The sequence below is a fragment of the Octopus sinensis genome, linkage group LG7, assembly GCF_006345805.1.
Source record: "Octopus sinensis linkage group LG7, ASM634580v1, whole genome shotgun sequence".
In the NCBI taxonomy this organism is placed as follows: Eukaryota; Metazoa; Mollusca; class Cephalopoda; order Octopoda; family Octopodidae; genus Octopus; species Octopus sinensis.
This window is the reverse complement of record NC_043003.1, coordinates 104,846,300-104,868,284: the sequence shown is the minus strand read 5'-3', so window position 1 is coordinate 104,868,284 and position 21,985 is coordinate 104,846,300. Positions and strand designations below refer to the sequence as shown.

Here is a 21,985-nt window from a genome sequence, read left to right as displayed (position 1 = left end):
GAAAACATAATTCTGAGGTTTATTCCTTGTAAATTCCAACGGTATGTAACATGAAATTTCTTTGATATTTTCAATAAATTCATGTTGTATGTGCATCACATAAGGATGTGTGTGGGTGTGTATCAAGAGAGTTTGTTGGGGATTTGGCTGTTATTTCAGAAGTCATATTTTTTGTAAATGCCCTTTCAAGCTTCATTTTGTAGAAAAAAAAAAAAATAGTTTGGAAATTTCCAACGCTTTCAGTTGTAACAAAAAAAACCCATTTTTTTAAATGAACACTTTATTTGAACTTTTTGCCAGACAAATTCATTTGGCCAAACCAAATTCCTTTCCGAAGTGGTATTTGGTTTTTCATTGACTTCTTACAACTTTTCTTGTTGCATTGAAACCTGCGCTATGAGTGAGATCTTCCGGCCCACTTCACTTTGTAAATTTTGCTTAGTATAATTTTACAAGATGGGCAATGCATTTGTTTGGCTAGGAGCCCAAGTTCCTGGCAATAACTTTTTATTTTAACTTTTTTATAATACCTATCTGTTTACCGTGGGAATTTATCAAAAAAATATGTGCGAACAAGAGTTTGTGTGAGATTTGGCTATTATTTCTAGCCTGTGGAATGACTGATTGAAGGCTTATTTAATGTATGGGAGTGGGTGGGTTACATCTCCTCCATGTGCACCTAATTTTGAATTCAATGTATTTAAAAAGTTATTTGGAAATCATAAAGAGAAACAAACAACAGAATTGGGCCAGCCACATTTTAAAACTGAAAATTTTTTTAAAATTTCCAAAAACCCTTTCCCCATGTCGCCCACCCATCACCACACGACTTCCAAAGTTTCACTTTTAGTGTAGCAGTCGACACATGAGCAATGGCAAAAAGTGTTTCAAAACTTCGTGGTTATGCTGTAGACTCCAAGGGGAGGGGTAATTTTTTTTTTATTGAAATTTTACAAAAATTTTTGGAAATTTTTTTCAGTATCATAAATATATGCAAAAAAAAAAAATTTCTGAAAAAAGTCAAAAATGAAAAAATTGGGGGTGGGGGGGAATTTAACTTTTGAAATGCCAATTTTTGCCAATTTTTTTTTCAGATTCATAATCCTCGTACCTGAAGATGAGGGTTTCCATAAAGAAAAAAAAAGATAAAGGGGTTTGGGGGTGGGGTACAAAAAGAAGTCTTGCCAATATATTCTTACACACACACACACATATATACCCATATATATGTAGTGGTTTCATGCAGGCATAACCTGGATTTGATCCTCGATCACCAAATTTCACTTAACAGCACTTTTCTCACCGTAAAACAATAGTTTTTCTGTGAGTGACAGCAGTTACATTCGCCAGATGCCTTCACTAAGCAGAATGTCTTTGCCACTCAACCCTTCTAACCTCTTCTAGGCCACCAAAAGCTAGAATAGAGATAACAGACTGCCAATGAAATCTATTGTTCTCAACAATATGTCTATCCTTCTAGCTGGTTTTGGATAGTTATAAAAATAAGAACTCCGTAAGCCAAAGTCTGGCTGACCAGCTGAACAAAACGCTGTCTTTGAAGGAAAAGGGACAACTATGGTAACTCACTAACGTAACTCACTTTATTTTCTCTTTAACATTACCACATCTCTCTATATATACTACTATGAGATCATGTACAGACATATACAGGCCAATTAATTACATGTACAATTAATTGTATTCTGATCTTTATTATTATTGGAATAATTATTTAATTTGTTTTTGTAAAAGTTATTAAGCTTAAATCTATTAAAAGAAGGGATCTTTTCCTTTTGAACGGCACTTTGTAACATAATTTCTAGGTAACTAAAAAGTTTTAAACTTCATATACTGGTAGAATGTGTTTATAAAACATCATTTTTCTCGTGGCTTTATTGAGAAAATTCTGTAGTTTGTAACATATTTCGTCTTTAATTTTGAGCATTTCGGCAATTTTAACCAATCGCTGACCTCCATTTAGGTAAATAACATTCTGTGCATAATGAATATGTCCCTCGTTTAAGAAACGGATTGGGTTTATTTACATTTGTGAAGAAAAAAGATACCCTTCCCCTACCCCTAACCAACCCTAACTCTAACCCTAAATCTAAAATAGATTGAAATGCAACATATCGATACTAGGGTTATAATTATGGGTGACAATTTCATACGACACCGCTACGGAAAATGGGATTTTTTTCTAGTGGTGTCAAATGAAAATGTCACCTATAATTATGGCCCTAGTATCAATCTATTGAATTTCAATCTGATTTAGGGTTAGGGTTAGGGGTTGGGGAAGGGTATCTTTTTTTCTTCACAAATGTAAATAAACCCAATCTGTTTCTTAAACAAGGGACATATTCATTATGCACAGAATATTATTTACCTAAATGGAGGTCAGCGATTGGTTAAAATTGCCGAAATGCTCGAAATTAAAGACAAAATATCTTACAACCTATGGAATTTTCTCAATAAAGCCACGAGAAAAATGATGTTTTATAAACATATTCTACCAGTATATGAAGTTTAAAACTTTTTAGTTACCTAGAAATTATGTTACAAAGTGCCGTTCAAAAGGAAAAGATCCAAAAGAAGAAATATGTTACCAACATTATTAGTAGTAGAATAACCAACTCCAAAATTATTACTAGAAAAAATGTTATTATATTTTTTATTATCTATAATGAATACTTGAATACTTCAATTAGTTTTAATATCTCTTTAATGATGTTTGTTTTAACTTGAGCCCCATAAGGAATAATTAACCAAATTTTGTTCTTATTATTAACGTTATTTTTATTTATTATATTTATTGTTATCATTAAACACATTAAATTTATTCTTATCTTTCAGTCTATCATTATATTTATTTTTTGTATTATCATAATACCTATTATTAGAACCATAATTAACTAAATGAAACTTATCATAATTCTTAATATTAGGTTTATTATTATAAATATCATAGGAATCATTTATATTATAATCTTTTATATTATAATTATATTTACAATTATAAAAGAATTTAATACTATTATTATATCCCACCGCCCGCAAGCATTCATTATAATAAGGTGCGTGTTTTTGGAAAATCTCAAACTTAGAAGAAAGCATCGATATTCTTTTACCTATATGATCTATCAATGATTTCTTAATTGAGGGTGGGTGATTACTATTAGCATTAATATATCTAAGGTTTTCATTAATTTTATGGAATGGTTGGGTTCTACTTGTTATTAAATTAAAATTAGCATCTAATGTTAATTATAACATTATAGTTCTCTTTATATATAGTAATACCTAATCCATATCTTTAAAAAAAAACTATATAGTTTCTTCTTATATAATTCTAGTGTTCTATTGGTGCAATTCTTAGTAATAAAAGGGCATCCCTATATATAATCCACCCTCCAACTTTAATTTTTCTGATTGAAGTTCCGATAATAAATAAATACCTACTAAATCCGTCACCTGGGCAGAATTGGGTGTCTCCACAGGTATATCAAAATAGTCTCTAGTATCCTTCCTAGCCCACAATTTATTATTATATCTAATCAATGATTTCCTAGCTGCTTTAACTACATTAACTTCATCATAAGTCATTTCAACCTTATTCATTGCATAAATTAAGGCCTTGTTGAGTACAATCTCATTTATAGAAGAATAATAATTATCTATATCTATTTGAATGAATTTATATCTATATTTATCTTTAGTATTATTAAATCAATTTAAATTATCATTAGCACTACTCTAAAGTTTTAGATAATTAAGTTCATTTAATCTATTAATATATTTATCTAAAATGATCTTGCTTAACGTACCGGTATCTCATTTACATGGACAAATAAGTCTAACTTTTGGCTCAGAGATAAGACAAAATGTAAATTTAAAAATAAATGTAATTTGGATGATGTAGTATATAAATATTAGAAATATTAAATTTCTAAATATCTCAGAGAGATATGAGCGATAGAGTGGTTGTATACTGTCAACTTAACGTGACAGTCCTGTAAGGGAGTTACACAACTGCTATTTAGCCCTAGGAAGCTCCACCACCACATATCTCTCTGAGATATTTAGAAATTTAATATTTCTAATTTTGGTGATCAGTGAATAAACTTCACTGAAAAGATATATATATATATTTACGAAGTCTAGACAGGTATCTTCAGCTAGCAGGCCTTGCTACTCTAGACTGATGATGGGCAAGACCCAGAAACATGCATGTCTCTAGATGCAGGCCTCGCTGTTGGGGGTTCTTGTCTCCCCTTCGTAAATATATAAGGACACAGGAAATGTGTCGAGGCCGACAGGAAGCGTCGATGCTTCCTAGGGCTAAACAGCAGTGGTGTAATTCCCTACTGTCACGTTAAGTTGACAGTATACAAACACTCTATTGCTCCAACACCGCACATATCTCTCTGAGATATTTAGAAATTTAATATTGCTAATTTTGGTGATCAGTGAATAAAGGGGAGGTGAGTGGTTGTATGTCAGGTGTTGAAAGGTTAAAATAGGATAGAGGAACAAGCACAAGTATCTTGCTAAAGAGGAGATACATGGTTGAAAGAGATAAGAGTAAGGTAGTGAAGGGAAGTTAGAAAAGTCTCCAGGAACAAGAAAGTGAGCTTAAGAGAGGACACAGATGGTGGGTCATGGAAGAGGATGAGAGAGTGTGAGGAGGAAGTAAACAGGTGGGGGTAGAGATTAATGTAGTGAGTGATGAAGAAGGGTGGATGAGCGGATGATGGGGAAGACCAGTATGTAGAAGGGTAAGGTGGGAGATATAGGAGCGGCTCAGGAAGAAGATTAGAACAAAATCTAGTAGAATGATGTGTAAGGTGTAAGAGTAGTGGTGAGGGAGATATAGGAATACATAAGGGGTTTTAGTTGGAGGGTCATGATGACAGACATGGGAAGGCATTGAAAATGATAGGAGATAAGAAAGGTGTTCAGAAGTATAGCAGAGGGATGAGGGAACAGTTGCTGAAGGTACAGAAAGGAGATGATTGTTTAAAATAGTGGGCGCCCGGGATGATAAAGAATGAAAGTAATTCCAGGAGTATGAGACCATTTGGGAGGGAAAAGGATATAATATGTGCCCTGTAGTAAACCTAATGAAAGTCTGTTGTATGTCAACACAACCTCCTACCTACATATAGTTTTTGAAACCTTTATAAAGAGGATTTTGAACCTACCTGAAATCAGCAACCCCTATAACAACAAGGCACTAACAGTCAACAGGTTTAAGAACCACATCCCCCTAACACCCACAAGAAAAAGTGCCTCACCTTCCTTACTCAACATGAAAACCTGCATATGAAGGGCCTTCCTTATACTAGTGGATAAGCGTTTTAGACAGTCCTACAGGTATGGGAGAGTATTCAATAGGTATAATTTGAGAGTATCATTTGGCTGTGTGCTTAGTATCAAAAAAATGTTAGTAAATACTCTAAGGACCAATACAGAGGTAGCATGTTCATGTATGTTTATCAGAGAGTGCTCAGTGAATGATCAATGCAACAGTGAGGCCATGGTCTACAAAACAGAGTCCAACAACTGAGCAACACACACAGAAATAAGTTGGGGGGGGCAATGGAGGGCCTAGGTTGAATAATCAAATAATCACAGGTTCTCTTTTAGAATCCAAGAGAGGTGAAGTGTTACAATATTGCACAAAACCAATTGGAAGCATTCTGGGCCATATATGATGGCCAAGAGGAGAATCATTTTAAAAAATATCAAATGATTTCAGTACCTTTGTGAATATAAAATGTGAAATATTTCATTGCTGCTCTTATGATAGGTAAATTGCTTTTGTAATGTAGTCATCCTTTTTTTTGAAGTCAGAGAACAAAAATTATATACACATGCACAACTGTCCTCCTTCACTCACAGATGGAGATCCCATCCCATGGGAGGCAACTCTTCTTTCCCCGACAGGAATATTTTTATAACTTTTCATCACCTTTTTCATTTTGCTTTTCGCGTACCTGTGATCTCACCGGTGCTGTCATGTAAAAAGCACTCGGCACACTCAGTGAAGTGGCTGGCATTAATATGAACATCCAGCTGTAGAGACTATGCTGAAGCAGACATTAGAACTTTGCATCCAACCCATACCAGCATGCAAACAGGAACGTTAGCAGAGGATAATGTGTGTACGTAAGTACATACATACATACACACACACATAAACACATACATACACACATAAATACATACATACATACATACATACATACATAAATACATACACACATACATACAGATACATACATTCATACATAAATACACACATAAATACATACATACATACATACACACATACATACATACACACACACATACATACACACATACATACACACACACATACATACACACATACATACACACACACATACATACACACATACATACACACATACATACATACACACATACATACATACATACATACATACATACACACACACACACACACATACATACATACATACATACATACATACATAAATACATAAACGAGGGGGTACCCACAAGAAACCGGAATTTTGCAATATTAATTTTATTCACTTAATTTTACATGTTTACACTTCCATCACCTTCAAAGTATTCTCCATTTCATGCAATGCATCAGTCCAGATGCATTTTCCACTGTTCAAAACAGTCCTGGAGTTCTTGTGAAGTGAGGTCTTTAAACACCTCCGTGGTTTTTTTTTTTTTTCACCTCTTCCACATTTGCAAAACGCTTTTGTTTAAAGACGTTTTTCATTTGAGGGAACAGAAAAATGTTTAAGGGAACAAGGAAGGGTGAATAGGGAGGGTGGGTAAGTGAGGTCATGCCATTTCAGGCAAAAACTGTCTCACACTTAAGGTGGTGTGTGCAGGCACATTGTTGTGATGAAACCACCACTCTCCACTTTGCCATAAATCGAGGCATTTTCATCTCACCATGTCTCACAAATGCTTCGGAATTTCCAAGTAAAGTGTCCGGTTAACAGTTTGTCCAGGAGGAACAATTTCTGTGTGGATAATTCTTTTCACATCAATGAAATTGGACTTGACATTGGACTTCATTTGACATGCTTTTCTGGGACAGGGTGACATCGAATGCTTCCACTGAATACTTCCATTGACTTGATTGCTGCTTTATTTCCGGGTCATAGCTGTAACACCATCTTTTGTCATCAGTGATGACCTTCGGAAAAAGGTTCAGATCAACTTCCAACTAATTTTCAATTCATGTCACACATTCAATCGTGACAGCTTTTGATCTTCCGTCAGCAAACGAGACACAAATTTTGCTGCAACTCTTTTCATTTGCAATTCCTTGCTCAAAATTCGTTGGCAGGATCTCCAGGATACACCAGTCATATCAATAAGTTAGTTAATTGCTCAGCAATGGTCCTCCAAGATCAGTTCATGAATTTTTGTGATGTTTTCATTCATTCAGGAGGTCAATAGTCGCCCTGAACGAGGTTAGTCTTCAAGCAACAAGTGACTATTCCTAAAATATGAAAACCACTTGTAAACTTCTATTTTGCTCATAGCAGCATCCTTGTAAGCTGTTTGAAACATGACAACTGTTTCAGCTGCCATTTTCCCCAGCAGAAAATAGAAATTCACAGAAGCTCGCTGTTCCTTCATTTCAGCCATTGCAAAAATTGACAAACAGGGGAGAAGCATTGCAAAACAAAGAAGCACCACATGGCAGTACAACTTCACTTGATGTCGCTAGTTGGCAGACTGATGCCTGAGGGTTTCATCAAGTGGCTTCTAGCAGCAGAAGTCTGAACTACCATAGGCTTGTCCCACAGAGAACGTTTCTAGTTACTTTTGGGTACCCCCTTATAAATGCACACACACACACACACACACACCATTGCTAATTTTCCTTGACATTACTGGCTGTGTATATCTTTTCTTGATTGTAGCTGAAGTCTAGCTACACACTCCACATACACACAACCATTTGGGGGGGGGGCAGCCAAACAAGAAACAACAGTAAAAAATCTCTTTGGTAGGCAACTGTGATGTTGAGGTAGGTGTAGGAATACTCTGAGCAGAGAAATGATAGATCAAAGTAGTTAGTGTATGAGGTAGAATAATTAAGCTTAAACTAGTCTTGGAAATTGTGACCGTGACATTTATCTTTAAATATGCTCCTCAATCTGATCTGGCAAATGACAAAAGACAGACTTTATGAAGCCCTTGTGCAAACTAACTCAGTGACAAATGACAGCAATATTATCTTCATGGTTGTTGACTTCAACCGACATGTTGTGCAGCACTCTAACAGATTCCATGGTGTACAAGTAGACTTTGGATTTGGTTCTAGAAAAGAAGTTGGAACAAAGCTGCTGGAATTCTGTGATGCAAATACTTGATTTGCAATACTAATTTCAGGAAAGCAGCCAATCACATGATTGCCTATCAATCTGGTAAATACACAAGCCAGATCAACATTTTCGCCAGAAAATAAGAAAACAGAAGAAGAATGTAGGACAACATACATAAGTAGTTAATGACTTCAGAAAGAGAACAAGGATGCAGAAATAGAAACAAGTCTGGGAAAGGAAGCTTAAAGATCTAGTGAACAGTCAAAAATTTTGCAAAGCATGTGACAAAGAGAAGATAGAGATACACAACGCAGAGGAGAACTGAAAGTTCCTTCAAGACAACCTGCTGAAGGCTACAGACCAAATATATGATTGGGGCAAAGTTCCAGCCAGACCAAGTGTGATATGGTTGTGGAACAATGAGACAGACAGAAGCATAATGACAAAGTGGCAGATTTGGGAGGATTAGAAGAATAGGAGTAATCAATTTGTTCGACTAAAATTCTTCAATGCAGTGCCCCAGCATGGTAGCAGTCTGATTAAAACCAGTAAAAGGTAAAAGGTGTGGAAGCAAAACCTTAAATCAAAGGACCTCAAAGACCAAAGTTTTAGTAAGAAAACAACCAGGACTATTTCTATCAGAAAATAAGGCTTTACTCAATATGCAGAAAAGGAGTAAGCAGAAATTCCTTAAGGTGCACCCAATGCAAACTGTGGGTACATAAGAGGCACAGAGAGAGCATTTGGCAGATGCACAGGAGCAATAAACACAAAGAATGCATAAAGAAACAGATTTTCTCAAATTCCCATAAGGCTCCATAGTAGTAGTAGTAAATAACTTCTGTTGCCTTGGTGACTTCATTAACATTCTTTTCTATGCAACCAGTTACCTCTCCTACTCACTGACACCATTTCATTTGACATCTATCCTTCATTCTGAACAATGTCTCTCCCTGCACACATTTTCCATTGATCACTTTTCTATGCTACCTATTATCTCACCATCTCCTCCAAACCGTTTCTTATTGACTCACCTCTATGTACCGCTATACCACTACACAACTTTCATTTCCCTCACATGCTCTTACAACCTGCTCATAACCTCCCTTCCACTTCTCTCCTCCCTTTCTCTTATCTTCTTCCTCTACTATACTATTATCATTCTGCTACTCTTCACCCTTTCTGTACCGCCAGTCATCACTTTCTTTTCCCTACATGTGTTACAGAAAATTTGTGTAAATTCTGGAAGGCATAGCAAAGAGAAGATAATTTTTCTTTCAAGAAAAGTTGATATTTCTGGATGTTATAAATTCTTATAAAAAAAAAAAATCAATAATTAAACAAATACCTTGCACTACAGAGTGACATCGCTTTGTTAACATTGTCCACAATTTTTAAGGATCAGTCCCAAATTAAAGTGAAATTAAAAGAGTTAAATGTTGGTCAACAACAAAAACTCATAATGGCTGGGATGTCTGAAGACGTTGACAAAGCTGTTTTTTGTCTGGCTTACAGGTGAAAGGAAATAAAATAGCAGGTCACTTATTGAAGAGAAAGCTTTTGGTAAAGTAAAACTCTCAGTGTCGTTCAAGGTTTCATGGCAGTATCCGCTGATTGAAATGACTTGTGATTGCGATGCAATAACGGCCAGTGCCACATGCAATGAGGCAGTTGATGTTGCTGTACAAGGTGCAGGCATAACCAAGTGCTATGTGTGTGTGTGTGTGTGTGTGTGTAACAGGGGATATTATTTAGTAAACAATAATATGGGAAGACGATGCACAGTAGGATGAAATGTCGGAGTCATAATCAGTGTGTAAGGACTGGTTCTTCATTGATGGTCATTATGTAAAGATGAAAGAACAGTGATTGAAGTTGTGAAGAAAATATTTATTTACCACTACATTGAATATAATACCTTGCCTCAATGGGCAGGTGGTAAAATCCTAGAGTTTGTGAAGTAAAAAAGTTAATTTCGGCCAGTGTGTTCATATTGTAGTAGTAAACCATAGGTAATGTGCATCCTCCTCCTCCTCATCATCATCATCGTTTAACGTCCGCTTTCCATGCTAGCATGGGTTGGACAGTTCAACCGGGGTCTGGGGAGCCAGGATGCTGCACCAGGCTCCAGTCTGATCTGGCAATGTTTCTACAGCTGGATGCCCTTCCTAATGCCAACCACTCTGTGAGTGTAGTGGGTGCTTTTTACGTGCCACCGGCACAGGTGCCAGGGGAGGCTGGCAGCGGCCACGATCGGTTGGTGCTTTTTACGTGCCACCGGCACGGAAGCCAGTCAAAGTGGCGCTGGCATCGACCACGTACGGATGGTGCTTTTTACGTGCAGAGAAGACAAAATGAGTTAGTGAAAGTGAGAGAGTGTGGGAAGTTGGGTCTCATAGCTGCTGACAGCAGATTTCCTTTCTCCATTTGATCATTGTCTTTAGTAGCTGCCTTGCTTTGGATCATGATTCTAGTGTTCTGCTCCCTAACTGATGGTAGCTGCCTCTGACTCGAGTTTATCATTCATTAACAAACTGATTGAGTTGTCACGAGCTGACCAACCCAGTTTTTGCTTGGTGGTCAAGTGGTGAAGATGGTATTCCAGCCTAGCTAAAGGCATCTGGCAGATGTAAAACTGCTGTCACTGAAAAAAACCATTGTTCCACCTTCAGAAAAGTTCTGTTGACCTGTTAATTTAAACTTGGCTATGGTGGATCGAATCCACTTCATGCCTTCAAGATGCACTGCATATATATCCAATGAAAAGAAGACAAAGAAAAGATATTTGATTATAATTTACAAATGTTTCCGTACCATTTCCATTTGCAATGCTAGTTTACACGAAAATACTGAAAGAAAAATTATGTAATATTTGTGGTTTTAGGCATTGGAGAGGCACTTCCTTTGACTTGCATCAAAGTCATGCTATTACACTGTGCATCTATCAGACCTTGTTGTTAGGAAAGTACCCGAAGAAAATAAAAAAGAAAAAATTAAAAGTGTGTATGAAAGATGAGTCTGTTGGGAAGATATCATGTAGTGGGGGGGGGGAAATCAAGAGGGTGGATACATATAATGATAGGAGGGGGGGATGAATAGAAGGCAAAAGAGTAGAAGGAGGAGAAGAGAAAGAAGGAGAATCGGAAGGAGGAGGAGGAGGAGAAGAAGGAGAAGAAGAAGAAGAAGAAGAAGAAGAAGAAGAAGAAGAGGGAGAAGTAGATACAGTGGGCAGTGCTGCATATAGCAAAGTGGTTTATCCAGTGGTATGCTGGTGGTGTATCAGCCAATATAGGCAGAACCATTGCCACCAAAATTCGTCCACTGGAAGACGATGTATTTGACCACACAGTGACATAAGTCTGTGACAACTTAAATTGAAACAAATCTATTAAATAGATGAGTAGACAATTGTCCAGAGTTGTGGGGAGACTTAATTTATGATCTTAGCGTGTATCAGCACTGGGAAAGAGATACAAGTAGGTACAGTAAAAGACAAACATACATACACAAGAATATGTACACATAGATACACATATATGTATACATACTCATGGAGATGCAGACACATATGCATCCACACACACACACACACACAGACACAAACACACATACACACACAGACCCACACAACATCTACGTATATGTGTGTGTGTGTGTGTGTGTGTATATATATATATATATATATATACAAGCAAAACGCTGCCGCCCCCCCCTCCAATGGACGGTGCTGAGTTGTCAAACATTTAAATCAAATTTTCTCAAAACAACTTGTCCGACTGTCCCATAGGCCTCCCCTTTGAGAAACACTGATTTAACCTAAATTTGAGACACCAGCAAAAGAAGAAATAAAGATAGACTTTTTTTCTATTCCAAAGAAAAATGATTTTATTCACACAAATATGCAACCGAAGAGTTTAACCCTTTAGTGTTTGCATTATTCTGCCAAAATTAATGCTTTCTTTCCACATTGTTTTGAACTAATCATGCATTATCTTGTAGCTATGAGATTTTGATGAGGTTGCTGTTAATTTTTAAAATGATATTGTAGGGTTGGTGTGAGAGACCAGATCTGGCCAGTTTGAACATAAAACAAGCAAAATACTTTTGGCCGGATATGGCTGGTTTAAATGCTAAAGGGTTAAAGTACCAGTAATGATAAAAGCTGCTGACTGGGAGAACACAAACATGGGTTAAACAGTAAGCTTGGCAGGAAAGAAACGTGCCTTAAAGCAGTACAGAAACAACAAAAAATGGAAGGTGCAGTTATGTCTAGGTTGACGGAAGAAAAGCAAGACAAAAATGATGCAAGCAAATGGGTTAGCTGGAAGTAAATCTAGATGGAAAAGCATGGGGAATTTATGAGAACATACCTGGAACAATAATAAGTTTATCCGATAAAACATGTAGGAAATCAACTTGGGGCGATTTTTGATGAAAAGCAACAACCTTGGGAACTAAGTAACTAATTTTAAGCTAACTTACTTTATGGGATGTTCAAGGGCATGGAAAAGCTAGTGGCGTGCAGCCTTGTAAACCACATTGCTGATGTACTTGCGCATACAAATGCATGTTCCTACAGTTTTATCGATCGCATTCTCACCTGGAATCGATTTTTGTAATTTTTTCAAGACTTATACACACCTTGATACCATCGGTATCTACATATCAAATTTGAGCGCAATTGGATGGCGGATGCCCGAGATCCTAGAAGACACACACACACACACACAGACAGAATGGATTTTATATAATATATATATATATAAACACTGATTAGAGAACAAACATCAAATTTGAGTCAACAACTTTATATAACACCACACTTCCATCATATATAAATATTATACCATGCCCTTCGACATATAAAAGGAATACATATAAAAACACAGAAGGTAAAAATATATCACATAACAATACAAATATATAGAATGGCCTATCAAAAAAGGTTTACACAATCAACTAAAAATAAGTAATCAAGATGAATTACTAAAGCATGTCAGGTGACTAAAAACTTTTTTTTAAATATATCAATCAACTAAAAAAAAGTTTTTACTCCCCTCAATTAAAAATATGTCAAAATAGTTCATTTCACAAAAACTATAGTAGGCTGAAGTCTAAGGACCTTTGGTTTCATGTTAAAGAATACCTCAACAATTATTAAGCCTTGGACACATCAGTGTTTGTCTCCATTTGGGATTAAAACTCAAAAAGTTACAGAAAATCACAATAAAATCATGTGAGAATTTCGGTAAATGAAAATACAAGGTATCAAAAGCATCTCTTGGATGATCATCTCCCTTGGATGATCATCTCCCTTGGATGATCATCTTCCTTGGATTTGACTTTTTAAAAAAATTGAAATTCATTCAAATTTCAATATGCATACTTTCATTAATGTTTAAACTTCACACAATCTTACAATTTTAAAATTTGTGCACCTAAAAGTATATATTTACATATGTGTGCACCTGGTTACCAAATGTTTACCACATGTTGTGACATAAAAATTCTGCAGTTTTTGTAATTTCAAATATTATTAGTTTGTGTGTATTTTGTGTAAATATCCATGAATTAGTATACACACACACACACACATATATATATAGTGAAGTATTTTTGCCACTTAAATGTGGCTAACCCCTAAGGGTGGATGCTACTGTAGCTTGTAGCCCCAAGAGGACACCTACTCCAGCTGGCTATTGACACACTTTCTGTGCCCTATTGGTATTTGAAAAGGGAAGCCATCCTTCCCATCTTCAACCTATGATACACACAGACTCGAGTTTCTGAGTATTGACCTGTTATCAGCGTGTGACAATCATGAGTTGTCAATGAAAAGTAGGCCTTCCTCTGCAAATATATATCCTTTTTCCAGTGATGAAAAGTCACTGATATTGAAAAAGTGGTCTTGGAGATCAAATAAAAGCATTACTTATGCACTTCTCATGGAAAACTTAAGTTACAAAAGAAACTGTTTCAATGTTAAAATTTTTGGTGTAAAAATAGAAAGTAGGAAAATGTTACACATCTTGCTTTATAAATCATGTCTGTAACTACTAAATGTCAATACAGATTTCCTAAAGCTTTAAATTCATCATTATAAACACATCATCATTTAAAGCTCACTTTTCCATGCTTGCATGGGTCAGATGGAATTCATTGAAACAGATTTTCTACAGTCAGATGCCCTTCCTGTCACCAACCCTCATCAGTCTCCAAGCAAGATAATATTTCTCTTTGGCGAGACATGTTTGCCATGGAAGTCTGGAAAGGAACATTACTTGCAAGGTGGTGACACTCATTCACAACTATCATGTGATGTCAACACAAGGTATACACAAATGCACATGTTCACACACACACAAACACACACATAGACACACACACATACACACACACACACACATTCTCATACAATGGGCTTCTTTCAGTTTCTGTCTACAAATTTACTCAGAAGGTTTGGTCAGTCTATGGCTATAATAGAAGACACCTTCCCAGAATATTGTGCAGAGGAACTGAATCTACAACCACATTGTTTGGAAGCAAACTTCTTAACCCCATAGCCACACCCGCACTTATAATTATTGAAAATATATTTCAAAAGCTCTGTGCTATGTGACTGTCCTTCACAACACATTCTAAATTGGGCCCTGAATAAATACAAAACGGGAGCTAGCTGAGATATCTGAAGATTCTGGTCTAATGCTGTTGCGTTGATTGACAATGTTCATAATAGTATTCTGTTCCCTTGCAGCAGAGAACTACATTTACACATGGATGACTAAATGAGAATGATTCTATGGGATTGCTACACCAGACAGAAATCATAGTGAATCTCCCTACATGCCACACCATACCTTAACTTCTTAAAAAGAGGCACATTATATATTGGAGTCTGAGTTGAACTATTTGGGAAGAACATAAAAAAAGGAAAAGAAAAAAAAAACAAGATGGTCATGGCTTGAATACCTTTGATCATAAGTCTACTCAATTAGGTCTTGTCTTCTGTTAGTTAACAACTCATCCACACAAGGTGCCTGTTTACAGCAAGGGGATACGAGTTATGTGTGAGGTCTTTTCAGATTATGTGTTTCTTGGTTTAATATACTTTTCTCCATAAAAGCATGAGCAAATGGTTTACTTGAAGCAGCTCGATGGTTTTGCTTCTCCTAAACTTTTAACCACAAACTAAAAATAGTATCTGTTTTGTCAGCAAGGTAGACTTGGGTGAAAAGCCACCATATAAATCATACAAGATGAAATAACATAAATTCAATATTCACAGGAATTATAAAAAGAGACAAAGCCATGATAGAAGAGAAAGGATCAAAACTTACCAAAGTTTCTTTTTAAATGTCATATTCTTTGGTAAAAAACGAATGGTACTCTGTTTGAAGGTTTTAGTTTCATTGGTATCGGTGGGGGTTAGCAGAGACTCAAGTGTGACATCTTCTATTTTTCCAGCGGTGCTGTAACTCCTAGCTTTGGCATTTGGATTGTAGCTTGTACGTCGTTTTCTAACTGGTAGTGTTTTAGCATAGATAATATTCATTTCTGGGTCAGAAGCAACAACTTCAGGTCGGGTGCAATACAGGTAGGCTTCATTCAGCTCAAGTTCAGTAAGCGATGGGATTTTTTCCGTTTCATCTCCTGTGTAAAAGAAAAAAAAGTACTTATTATCATCATCATCATCATCATCATCATCGTTTAACGTCCATTCTCCATGCTAGCATGGGTTGGACGGTTCGACCGGGGATCTGGGAAGCCAGAAGGCTGCACCAGGCTTCGGTCTTATCTGGCAATGTTTCTACAGCTGGATGCCCTTCCTAACACCAACCACTCCGTGAGTGTAGTGGGTGCTTTTTACGTGCCACCTGCACTGGTGCCAGGCGAGGCTGGCATCGGCCACGGTCGGATTGGTGCATTTTACGTGCCACCTGCACGGAAGCCAGTCGAGGTGGCACTGGCTTCGGCCACGATTCGAATGGTGCTTTTTATGTGCCACCAACACGAAAGCGAGTCAAGGCGGGTCCTGGCATCTGCCGGGTGCCAGTCATAGGATTGGTTCAATTTCAATTCCGATTTCACTTGCCTCAACAGGTCTTCGCAAGCAAAGGGGGTAGGCATAGGTGCCTGTCGTCGGATGAGGTTCGATATCGACTTCGCTTGCCTCAACAGGTCTTTGTGTGTCGATATCGACTTCACTTGCCTCAACAGGTCTTTGTGTGTCCAAGGGAGGGAAAGGCATGCATAAGTGGGCTGGACTCACTTGTCCTGCCTGGTCTTCTCACGCACAGAATATTTCCAAAGGTCTCGGTCGCTGGTCATTTCCTCAGTGAGACCTAAATAACATTTATAAGTTAGTCAAATGACAGTGCTATGTGAATATTGTATGCCCTACTAAAGTGATCAGATCAAGGTTGCTGATGTTCAGCCTAAACACATGAAACTCATTATAAGTAGGAAAGGTGCTGAGGTGGAAGAACAAATACTAAATAATCATTCTCTATAAAAGACCATGTCATAATCAAATGACTGCACTTCACAGTGTGCTATTGATAGTACATAATATGGAAGTATGTCTCCATCTTTCACCAAAGAACCACAGTATTCTATGTTTGTAATTAAATAGCAGCAGAACAATATATTTCACCACAATCTGTTCATCCCCAAATGTGATGTTGATTACTCACATTTTTCTTTGTTACATAAGTCTGTAAGTAGATAATATATATATATCTTAATATATAAATTCTGTTCTGTCTGTCTGTTTGTGTGCTTATATTTTGAATATTGTTCATCTGATTGCGCTGAAATTTTAAACATGGATACATGAGAGAGCAGGGCATTCCGTAATCTAAAAAGATTTTCAAATTTGTTAGTTTCAAAGTAAAAATCATTATTTTTGTAATCGTTTTGTCCTGTTTGTTCCGCCATTAAAAGCAACCAGTTGCTCAGAAAGCTGGCACATACCATTTTGCTAGTAACAAGGGAAGTATAGGATGAGAGTCAGTCAAAACCATCGCTATGCTGTCTCTCTTTTTTCCTCTCCGTTTCTCTTATAATGCCCAGTTCCACTTGAAGTTGTATATATATTGTGTTAAGACTCATTATCAATCAATTATCCTTTTTAAGAAGAAACAGTCAAAAGTAACCACCACATACAATCATCAAACATCTCCACTACTTTAACACCATCCTAGTTAACCCCCTTCACCTTTACAGCTGACATGAAAAACTACGAGGAAAAGGCAACCATTTTAATTAAGTAAAAAGGAGAAAAATTGATTGCTATTAAAACGCATAAAATTTTGGGGTTAATAATCTTAATCTTTAGTTACAGTTTTTCATTCAAACTACATAATAAGCAGAATTGTTGGATTAAGACAGTAGGGCGTTTTGAGGGAGATTTGGCTGCTATTTCTACCAGATCTAGTTACCATGTAGAGATCTCCCTCATCGGCTTATATATATATAAAATCAAAAAAAATACTTAAAGCAAAAGGCCTCAAATACAAAAGCCAAGGTCCATGCAGTGTCCTGGGCCTCAAAAATTTCCAACTTCTTGCGTAATGCGAGCCCAGAGCAATCTCTTATCTCTTACACTAGTTCAGTATTATGTCTCTATTGTAATGTGAGATAGTACTTTCAGTTTGAAAGAAATCTGCCCTATATATATATATATATATTCCTTATGCATTCCAAAACCAAGTTACAGATTTTAATGAATGGGGTATCAAAAGATTCAGTACTATTTCGGTTGCATTTCAAAAATTTAACATTATAATCTTTTCCATAAATCAACTATCATAAACATTTTATGCAATGACATCACATTTTCTATATGGTGTGTATCTTAAAAGACATCAATCATCATGGCACGCACCTTCACCCACTCACTCTATCTTTCTCTCTCACACACACACACACACACATGTGCGCACGCGTCCATTTCATGTAGACGTACATACATCTTTCACTTTCTTTTTCTGTCCTTTTCGCCTTCTCTTCTTTCAATTTCTGCTCTCTTCAAATAATTCTTTATGGAATGAGCAGGAGAAACATAGAAAAGACGTAATCTCTCCAGAAACAGTATAAAGTAAGGAGGATTGTAGAAAACTGAAGGCGAGAGTTTGAACAGAGAAGCAAGATGAGATTTTCTCAAGATCTGCAAATGGATGTTGCAGCACTTAATGCTGGATCATTAAATCAATATTTTAATGATTAGACAGAGGTCCAATAGAATGGCTCTCAGAAACAGACTATGAGCAAATTCGTTCTACACAACTCCTGAAGCTGTTTTCAGATATGATCCATCCCATTCTTATAAAGACAATAACTGTCCAAACTGGTGTGCTAAACACAAATTGTCGTTTCTGTAGAGCTTTAAAATTTCCAAATGAAACAAATGGTATGTGCTGCTCAGGCAGTCAGGTAACATTGCCAGCACTACCAGCTCCTTCTCAACTTCTTATGGATCTTCTAGAGGCATTTCCATCCAGTCAAAGGATTTTCTGAACAATATCAGACAATACAACTCTGCATTTCGTTTGGTTCGTCGAAGAAGATAGATAAACAGGAATTTACAATGTCAAAGTTCAAGGGCAAGTCTATCACCTCATTGGTTCCCTGTTACCCACAAATGAACAACCACAGTTCCTCCAAATTTACTTTATGAGTGATGTAGGACAACAAACCCAAAGGAGGTGTTAAAATTTCAGATGATGGGTTGTGTTAGACACAGTGCCAATGGCTGCAAAAGAGAGTATATCCACTGACACCTTTTCGGTGCATTCAAAAATCACATAACCCCCCCACACACACACACACACACTTTCCATGACAGGTTAGGGTCTGAAATATTCCAAACAGACGCATAGCATGTTGCTTAGTTGAATGTTTTGTTGTCAATCCTCCACTTTCCCATAATCACCTATTTCAACATAACTGTAATATATTATATACAAACTATGGCATTTTAATCCTGAGCAATGCTGGGTATCTCTGCTAGTATATATATACATATTTCTTTACTACCAACAAGGGGCTAAAAACAGAGGGGACAAACAAGGATAGACAAAGGAATTAAGTCGATTACATCGACCCCAGTGCGTAACTGGTACTTAATTTATCGACCCGAAAGGATGAAAGGCAAAGTCGACCCCGGCGGAATTTGAACTGGGAACGTAACGACAGATGAAATACGGCTACGCATTTCGCCCGACGTGCTAACGTTTCTGTCAGCCCGCCGGCTAGTGTATATATATGTATATATATATATTAACAATTAAGGAACGGCCATAATAGGCCATTCACCCACTAGAAATAACAGCCAAAGCTTCTACCGCAAATAAAGATTAATTCCGTAAACAGGAGAAAATTAAAAAAACATTTACCCTGTAAATAACCCCCCCACACACACACACACACACTTTCCATGACAGGTTAGGGTCTGAAATATTCCAAACAGACGCATAGCATGTTGCTTAGTTGAATGTTTAATTTTTTAATTTTCTCCTGTTTACGGAATTAATCTTTATTTGCGGTAGAAGCTTTGGCTGTTATTTCTAGTGGGTGAATGGCCTATTATGGCCGTTCCTTAATTGTTAATGTTGAACTTAAAAATGGTCTATGACTATTTAATTTTTTCCCACTGGGCCGCTGGTGGCAATAAAATTCTACAAAATTTTCCTTGCCACCCTATATTGATTAATTATGTATATATATATATATATATATATATATATATATATATATACTAGCAGGCATACACAGTGTTGCTCAGGATTAAGTACCATAATTGGTGAGTTGTGAAATCTTCCAATCATGATGTTTCACTGTTCCTTGGTGGTAATTTTTCCCTTGCAAATATGTGATTGCAGTCTGTTCCATATGGAAAAAACATTGGATACATCAAAGGATCATAAGATTGATGTAACTCTGAAATTCTCAATCCACCTTGTTTCAAATGAAGAACAGCATCTCTATTTTCTGTAGGATCATTTGATATTAAAATTGCAACTTCAGCCCCTGTTGGTGCATTAAAATGCCAAGCATCCTTGGCATGCTTATTTTCCCAAAGTTGGATTCTTACAAATGGATTCCAACCTTGGACAGATGCATCTTTTTGACCAAAGCTGATCATGGCAAGCAGAGAGTGTGAAGAGTCTTTGAAATAACTGAGGCAGAGGTAGAAATGGATCCAGTGTAACCTTTCCATTTTCACAGCACATTCCTGGTGATTCTCCAGTAAATTTCTTAGCACCACACTGACAAAGTCTGGTCCTTTCTCCAATTGCAGCCTTGTTATAGGGGTCATTTTTGTGATACAATAATGAAGAATGTTTAGCATTTTGAATCTCACATTGCTTTAAATTTTGATACCCGTTTCTATCAACAATCAAACGTTGTTGCCTCTCTCCTTCAGACTGATTTCTTCTTGAAACTATATAGCAAAATATATCTTGCTCCTGTCTTTCTTGGCCTTCACCAAAAGTTTCATTTTGACAAGACTCTGTTTGCCTGTCTTTGTCTAGTCATTTGTCCTTTGCATCACGGCTTTCAGATTGGCAAGACTCTCTTTGTCTTTGGCTTTGCCTAGAAAGTCGTTCTTCCCTTGCATCACAGCTTTCAGATTGATGGGAAGTGGACTTCCTTTTCTGTGGCATAATGGGTGTCTGAAGAAAAGTGAATACAAAGAAAATGTTTAAAAAGTAGAGACATTCACTAATAATTTTTCTTGCTAGAATTATTTCTAGTGATGTTTTGTCATAGATGAAATATGTAAATTTGCAGAATTTTCCTGTAAAAGAGAGATAATTTTGTTGTTTTACATTTAATTAATAGTAAAAATCCGTTATAATAGAGGTTTGAATACTCAAGTTATGGGTTTCCAAAATTTGCAATATAAGGGGGTTTAACCCCCATTAGGGTGTCTTGAAATTTGCTGATATTTTGGGAATAGGTATCATTTCTGTTCATTTACCTATGGTTTAAATTCACACTCAAAATACTGAGCATTTTATGGGGAAGCCTGAAAAGGTGTATTGTTCAACCCGGAATGAGACCTAGCTACTTGAAACAATATGTCACTCACTTACTTTTCATACGGGCCAACCTATCAACCCAGCAACTTCAGAAGTTTTTTTTGGAGGTTGCAAGACTAAATACAAAAGCTAAATCACCCTTAATGTTTTTCTATAGTGAAACCATATTCAACACCATATTTATGAATTTGTTTCTCTCGCCATAACACATACTCTTTTACTTGTTTCAGTCATTTGACTGCGGCCATGCTGGAGCACCGCCTTTAGTCGAGCAAATCGACCCCGGGACTTATTCTTTGTAAACCCAGTACTTATTCTATCGAACTCTTTTGCCGAACCGCTAAGTGACGGGGACGTAAACATACCAGCATCGGTTGTCAAGCAATGCTAGGGGGACTAACACAAACACAGACACACACACATATATATATATACATATATACGACAGGCTTCTTTCAGTTTCCGTCTACCAAATCCACTCACAAGGCATTGGTCGGCCTGGGGCTATAGCAGAAGACACTTGCCCAAGATGCCACGCAGTGGGACTGAACCCGGAACCATGTGGTTGGTTAGCAAGCTACTTACCACACA

General features: G+C 36.8%; 1 protein-coding gene across 1 annotated transcript in view; it reads right to left on the bottom strand.

Annotated features, from left to right (window-relative positions):
• Positions 1-21,985, bottom strand: part of LOC115213923 (transmembrane channel-like protein 7) — a 121,863-nt gene that overhangs the window by 85,373 nt on the left and 14,505 nt on the right. Inside the window, exon 2 of the mRNA XM_029782916.2 lies at positions 15,686-15,998. Coding sequence (XP_029638776.2) covers positions 15,686-15,998 — 313 coding nt within the window. The remainder of the gene's footprint in view (positions 1-15,685; positions 15,999-21,985) is intronic.